The 7,319-nt window shown below is 47.3% G+C and overlaps 1 protein-coding gene and 1 long non-coding RNA gene across 4 annotated transcripts in view; one reads left to right on the plus strand and one right to left on the minus strand.

Moving 5' to 3' along the window:
• Nucleotides 1–1,447: 1,447 nt before the first annotated feature.
• The window catches only part of LOC104856276, a 9,746-nt gene continuing 3,874 nt past the window's right edge, over nucleotides 1,448–7,319 (plus strand). Inside the window, exon 1 of the long non-coding RNA XR_778584.2 lies at nucleotides 1,448–1,524. This is a non-coding gene — a long non-coding RNA (uncharacterized LOC104856276). The remainder of the gene's footprint in view (nucleotides 1,525–7,319) is intronic.
• Nucleotides 1,737–7,319, minus strand: part of Ip6k2 (inositol hexakisphosphate kinase 2) — a 37,277-nt gene continuing 31,694 nt past the window's right edge. For all 3 annotated transcript variants that reach the window (XM_010615627.2, XM_010615626.2, XM_010615628.1), the window contains 2 exons: nucleotides 2,911–3,086; nucleotides 1,737–2,504 (listed from right to left, as the gene is read on the minus strand). In XM_010615627.2, coding sequence (XP_010613929.1) covers nucleotides 2,004–2,504; nucleotides 2,911–3,086 — 677 coding nt within the window. In that variant the 3' untranslated portion in view covers nucleotides 1,737–2,003. The remainder of the gene's footprint in view (nucleotides 2,505–2,910; nucleotides 3,087–7,319) is intronic.

The following is a 7,319-nucleotide window of genomic DNA, read 5'->3' on the forward strand; positions in this document are numbered from 1 at the left end:
CCTGCTCGCCGTGGCCCCGCCCCGTTCGCGTCAGCCCAGGGACTGCAGCGTGGCGCCCCTAGCGGCTACAAGAAGCCCGGCAAGGCGAAGTTCAGGCACCCATAGCCCCTTGGGCCTCAACCCCTCGGTTCTAGGCCCCTGATCCCATTCCCAGACCCCTTCTACCGAGCCCCGCCACGCCACCCGCAGTGGGTCCCAACCTACAACAGTAAGGACTTGGAGACGGCGCTGTTATTGTTAGTTCTGCTGGGGTGGGGGGAGTCAGTCCCTCCAGGACCAGTCCGGTGGTAGCACTGGACCAAGCGTAGGGAACGAGAGGATATGTTTACTAGGGTGGACGATCCCTCTGTCCAGTCCTCCTGTCTTTCCCCCACACTGCACCCCATAGCTCTCATTTTCTATCATGGGTCTGCAGATCCTGTTCTTCTGCCTCGATGCTCCTTTCCCCTCCCAGAGTCAAGCTCCTACCCCTATCAACTGCTAGCACTTTACACTGATTGCCTTTATAGGACATACCCAGACCTCTCCTTTTGGCAGTACTGGGAATCAAATCCAGGGTTTCACCCATACTAGACAAGTGCCCTACCACTGATTTTTGAAACAGGGCCTCCCTAAATTGTCCAGGATGGCCATCCTTCTGCTTCAGTCTCTTGATAGCTGGAATTACAGGCATGTGTCACCACACCCAGCCAGACTCTTATTCTAATAGCTTCCAAAAGTAAAAGGAGGGCTGGCAGAGGATGGGAGTGGGGTACCATGTGGCCTTAGAGGTATATTTGACCCACCCAACTTTCTAGTCAGCCCAAATCTCTAGGTCTTTGAAATCCTTGGGAATCAGTGCCTGGGAGACCCAGGAAGATGCCCTATGAGGGCACTGTTCCAGGGGCTGGTCACATAAGCTCCATTGGACGCCTGAGACCAGGAGCAGGAGCCTACTTTAAACATAGTAGGGTAGGCTCAGAGGGCCTGGGGAAGACGTGTTTAGAATTCAGATGTGGGAGAGCTGCTAGAACCTGACATCCAGTCCCAGGCTTCTCTGCACCAGATCTAGCTAAATTCAAGACCCCACTTGGCCTTTCTTCCCAACCACCCACCACACAAAGAACAGCAATAGTTCCCAGGGGCTTCGCTGGCTTGATTTTGTAAATATTAGGGTGTACAATCCCTGTCTGAGGATTGGTTATTCTCAGTGCAGCTTAGGTCTGTGTAGGAGTGTTGATAAGTGAGTGATATGGCCAGGGCCCACCCTCCCTAGAACAACCCTCTCACTGTGCCCTGCTTTACCACACGTCAGAGAGCTGCCCGAGGACCAGTGCCTAATGACTGCTGAAGCCCTGGCACTGGCTCCAGGATCGCTGACATCACAATGTCCAGTCAATCAGCTACTGCTGGTGGCACAAAAGGGATCAAAAGCTCAATCCATGGTTTGGTGTACCTGCTGCCCAACTTTAGCTTACGCTGTGTAAAATGCAGTTTTGGGTTACAGGTGCTGGGAGACTCAGCTGGCAGAATTGTGGAACCTGGGTAAGAAATGTGTATAGGGGGTCTTTTTTGGGTGACCTCAAGTTACCAATTTGGGGCACTGAAGACCGAGACATGGGTGACTCTCAGCTCTAAAGGATAGGGCAGTATCAAGAATATTGCTGGGCCAGAGAAGGGGTTACAGCATGGGATAAGGCTTCTGATGGTCAAGAGGGGAACTACATGTCCCTGGAAAGAAAAACAGTAGCATCGTATACAATAAACAAAAAAATCTGTATTAGAACATTTACACTCAGGGAAGAAAGAGGTATCTGCATCATTAAATTTGGAATGTTGAAGAAATAGTTAAAATAAATAGATTCTGAGCACAGATGAGGCTGGCTCAGGCTGGGGCTCACAGAGGCCACTGTGCATCAGCTCCAGGCTGCAGGGGCCACCACATGGCCATCCTGACCTCCTCCCCAATGCAGCACAGCTGTGCCTGGAACACAGTCTCTCAAATCCTGGAGCAGCCGGCAAGCTCACTCCCCGCTCTCTTCGCTGATCTCTGTGACAATGTCTATCAGGCTCTGGAGCCCAAAGATGTAGCCAGCATCCTGGCCCTCGTGCACCACACTGTCCTCACCATACAGCCTGCAGGTGGTATGGGCAAAGTCGATCATGCGCACATCCACGGAGCTGGCGCCAAGGGGCTTGTAGGCATAGGCCCCAGCAGACTCATCAGCCGACTCCTCTGATAGGTCCTCCAAGTCCTCAGCATCTGAGTCCAGGGCCACCTCGGGCCACTCTTTGCCATCATAGATAACCAGCAGGGAGCTTGAGTAGAAGCGATAAGACTCCTGTCGTTCCAGCACTGCCTTGAGCTCAGCTAGCTTCTTGAGCACAGGGCTCAGGAGCTCCCGGCGCAGGTACCGCCCATTGTGGAAAAACTGGAAGAGTGCCTCCTTGAAGCCCTGCACTGACAGCTTCCGCCCGTGGTACTTGTTCATGAACATGAGCTGCCCAGTGCCCGCCTGGTACACCTGAGGGAGAGACCAGCAGCTCAGGTGTATGGGCCACCTCAAGTCCTAGACCCTGTGGCCTATGGCAGTGTGACAGCCCAGATCCAATACTTAGCTTGGTGATTACACCAGCCACACATGAGCTGGTAGACGTAGTACCTGCACTGTATTTGGTTACAGATTCCCAGCCCACTACTCTGCATCTGTGGAGACAGCCTAACTTGCCTTCATCCCTCCTCTTATCTAGACTCAGCCCGCCAGGCCAGCCTCAGAGGGATCACCTAGACATGTCTGAGTTTTCTTTTTTTTCAACCAGAAAGAAACACACTCAGTTAATTGTGGAATCTTTAAAGCAAATAGAACTACAGCACAGTGGGCCAGTGGATGCCCCAGCCAGCCCTCCTCATGTACTAGGCATATTTCTCACCTGCATGCCACACACACGCACACCAATGACTGCAGATGTGCTCTGCTGACATTTTCGGATTTGGTTGGCTGCTTTCTCCTCTGAAGCATCATCACCATGCTGGCGTGTGCCCATCTTAAGGTCCAGGACACACGGCACTTCGTAGCGGGAAGTCAGGTTCTCTAATAAGATGAATTCTAAGTGGTTAAGGACAGTACCCTGAAGAGGAAGTGCTACTGCATAGGGCGTAGGTACTCCCACAGCAAAGGGCTTGCACACGGTGACCCAGACAAGCTTAAGCCCACAGGGAACTCAATTAGTTGTGCTGTCAAAGGGACTTAGCACAAGTGCAGCCAGCATCTAGATTCAACACAGGCCTGCGAACCCCAGCCTGTAAGGGACATTCGCCATTTCCTGAATTGCCCTAGGTATGTGACCACAGTGCCAAAGCATACTTGTCCTCAGTTACACACAGAACAAATAAGTTCAATACATCTTGTATCCTTAAATGTTAACTACAAATACCAGTACAAATTCATGAAAATATTCTCCATAAAATAAAATCTACTTCCCAAATGTGTGCACTGAGAAGGCCGGGACATGATGAATAGAGGCAGAGAATGCCTTTCATGCACAGCTGGCTCCCCAATTCCCATGAGCAGGAACCAATGCCTCCTGGAGGACAGATTGGTGAATATGGTTACTGTTCATGGTTGTACAGCCTACAAGCTACAAATGGCTTGTGCTTTTTTAAGAGAAAAATATACTTCGTGACCCATGAAAGTAAAATGATATTCAATTACAGTGATCAAAAATTTTTATCAGAACACAGCACACCTGTTCATATGTATTACTATGACAAAATTTAAGTATTGTGCCACAGACTGTACAGTCCTCAAAAACCTAAAATATAGTTTACTGAATCTTGCCTTAGAGAAGAATGTTCTGAGTTTACATCTGGGCCAGGAAATGTACAGAGCCATTTTCTGGACCATCTTTTTTCACATCAGAAAGCAAGACAAGCCAGGCATGGTGACACATGCCTGTAACCCCAGCACTTGGGAAGCTGAGGCAGGAGGATCAGAAATTTGAGACAGGATTTAGTGAAAGGATAAAAAGGCTGGGGCGTGTAGCTTGGGGTGAAGGAATGACCTGAACTGAGGTTTATTCCTGAGTTCTGCAAACTGAACAAAATAAAACAACAAACCTCACTAATCACCTCTGGAAGATGAAAGGGAACTTACTCATTACTCCAAATACCTACTAAGGAAAAATAACCATTTAACCAGCTGTTATGATTTAAATATGAAATGACCTCCAAAGACTCATCTGTTGAATGCAGCTATCTTCCCAGATGGAACCTAGAGGTAAACTGACTTCAGCAGGGGATTAATCTGAAGACGTTGTGGGAAGGTGAGGCACAGGTAGAGGAAGTAGGTCACTGAAGGTGTGCCTTCTAAGAGTATATCCTGTCTCCAGTCCCTTCCTCTTTCTCTGGCTCTTCTCTCATTCTTTACTTCCCAGCAGCCATGAAGTGAAAGGCTTTCCTTTGCCAAGCCCTTTCACCATGATGTCTCTACTTAAGAGACAGCTACCACAGAATGGAATCTCTCCTAAACTGCAGGAGTCCGGTATTTTGTCCCAGCAATGGAAAAGTGATTAATACATCTGCCTTTCCTATATAAAATGTACCTCAGGATAAGTACATAGTTGATAAGGAAAAGTCACTCTTTACAGAATGATTCCAATGGATAACAAAGCTATAAAACTGCCTAATAACAGGGAAGGACATGGCAAACACCTGTAGTACCAACCCTCTGGGAGGCTGAGTCAGGATTACACATTTGAGGCCAGCCCAGGCAACCTAACAAGACCCTGTCTTTGAAAATAAAATACAGGGGCTAGGGATTTAGCTCATGGTTCTGCTGCCTGTCTCGGGAGCACAAGGACCCAAGTTTGATCCCTGGTACCAAAATAATAAATAAAATTTTTTTTAAAAAAAGGGCTGGGTAGGGGTGTAGCTCAGTGGTGAAAGTGCTTACCTAACATCTATGAGGCCCTGGGTTCAATCTCCAGTACCACACACAAAAAAAGGAGGAGAAATGAAAATTACAGCTGGGTGTGGTGGTATACACTTGTAATCCCAGCACTCTGGGAGGCTGAGGCAAGAGGATTGCTAGGTTTGAGTCAAACCTGGGCAACTTAGGAAACTGGAGAGATCTTGTCTCAAAATAAAAATATTAAATTTTAAAAGGACTGGGAAAAAGCTGGGTGTGGTGGCACATGCTGTAATCCCAGCACTTGGGAGGCTGAGGCAGGAGGATCACTGTGAGTTCAAGACCAGCCTGGGCTACATGGTGAGTTCCAGGTCAATCTCAACTACATAGAGAGACCCTGTCTCAACCCCTGCCCCCAAAAAAGAACTGGGAACTTTGTTCAGTGTGAAGGTCCTGGGTTCAATCCTCAGTCATACACACACACACACACACACACACACACACACACACACACACACAGCACCTAATATATAAATGAATCCAAAGTAATGATGACCCAAGAGAAATAACTGAACACTGTGTTTTCCAATCAAGGGACATGTACAATACCATCTCCCAAGGATTCCTGCTCCTATCCTCCCCCAAGAACAGAACCTGAGTCTGACAAAGCCTTCAGATCCTATCATCAATTTACTGGAAACAGAGAAGACAAAGTAACATATAAAAGACACCACAGAGAAGCAATCAGTAAAATTCAGATCAAAGGAAACTCTAGAAGATAGTTCCTTTGATAAAATTTCAAGAAAAAGCTGGGCATGATGCTGCATGCCTGTTATCCCAGCACTCAGGAGGCTGAAGCAGAACTTGGCTGCTCCAAGCTCAAGGCCAGCCTGGGCTATTTAGTGAGGTCAAGGCTACCCCAAACTGCATATTGAGATCCTGGCTCAAAAAAAATTTTTGGAAAAAAATACAAAATGGGAAGTGGTATTTAAAGACTTGAAATATTTGAATCTAAAAATTACCTGTAAACCACCCTTCAACCCTCCCCACTTTGTCTGTCCAGATGGTGTTTTACTATATGACAAAGCCTAGTGCTCCCTGCCTGTGCCTTACAAGGTGTCACCCAGGGCTGTGTGGTGGGAGTGGGGGTGAGATATGGCTGAGCAGCTGCCTTTGGGTGGCACAGCAGTCCCTCCTTCCTAGAAGCCTGCCCTATCCAGCTTCCCTGTCACTCTAAGTGGAACATTTTGGGGTCTGAACCCACCTCCCTCACAATGTGCCTATAGCCAACCCTGCTGTCCCCACAGCAAGGGCATGAGCACCAAGAAAGTACAAAAAGGCAGCAAGGATCCAAGGAGGGATGCAAGCAAGTCCTGGAAAAGGAGATTTTTCATTTGGTTGGTTTTTTGTAGTTAAAACAGGGTTTTCCAACTGGGGATTTAGCTCAGTGGTTCTGCTGCCTGCCTAGCAAATGCAAGGTCCTAAGTTTGATCCCCAGTACCAAAACAACAAACAACAATAAAAAACAAAACAGGGTTTTCTTATATAGTTCAGGCTGGCCTTGAATTCACTATGTACCGCAGTCTGGCCTCGAACTCATAGTGATACTACTGCCTCAACCTCCCAAGTGCTGGGATTACAGGTGTGTGCCACCATGCCTGACACACTATGTAAACCTCATAAGGCTCCCCATTCAAACAAATGAAAAATAAAAAGCAATTGACACCTGCCTCACAAGCACAAAGACCCGAGTTTGATCCCTGGTACCAAAAAAAAAAAAAAAAAAAAAAACCCCAAGAAAACCAATTGAGACAAGATGTAGATATATGACGATATGAAGTAGATGGGGTTTTTCAAAGTTGTTTTATGGATTTTATCCCCCCATCCCTACTAGGTATTGCACTCAGGGTCTTTGCACTGAACTACATCCCTAGCCCCATTTTAATCTTTTGAAATAGGGTCCCACTATGTCACTAAATTGCCAAGGCTAGGCTCAGACTTGCAATCCTCCTGCTTCAGCTTCCCAGAGTGCTGGAATCATAGGAAAAGTGCCACCACACCTGACAAATTATGTATTTTATAGTAAAAAACTTACTGTCCTTTTATTTTTGGAAGACAGGGTCTCACTATATAATTCAGGCTGGCCTTGAACTCACTATATAGCCTAGGCTGACCTCAAACTCATGGCAATCCTTTTGCCTCAGCCTCCCAAGTGCTGGGATTATAGGCATGCACCACCACACCTGGCTTTTACTATACCTGTATTTGGCGTGCGTCATTTTTTTTGAGACAAGGTCTTGCTATATAGCCCAGGCTGGCCTTGAACTCACAGCAAACCTCTTGCCTCAGCCTCCCAAATCCTGGGATTATGAGTGTCTACTACCATGCTAGGCTTTCCCAATTTTTAAGAATTAAAAATGGTATAAATGTTTA

The sequence above is a fragment of the Fukomys damarensis genome, unplaced genomic scaffold (genome assembly GCF_012274545.1).
Source record: "Fukomys damarensis isolate Sample0158 unplaced genomic scaffold, DMR_v1.0_HiC HiC_scaffold_37, whole genome shotgun sequence".
Lineage (NCBI taxonomy): Eukaryota > Metazoa > Chordata > Mammalia > Rodentia > Bathyergidae > Fukomys > Fukomys damarensis.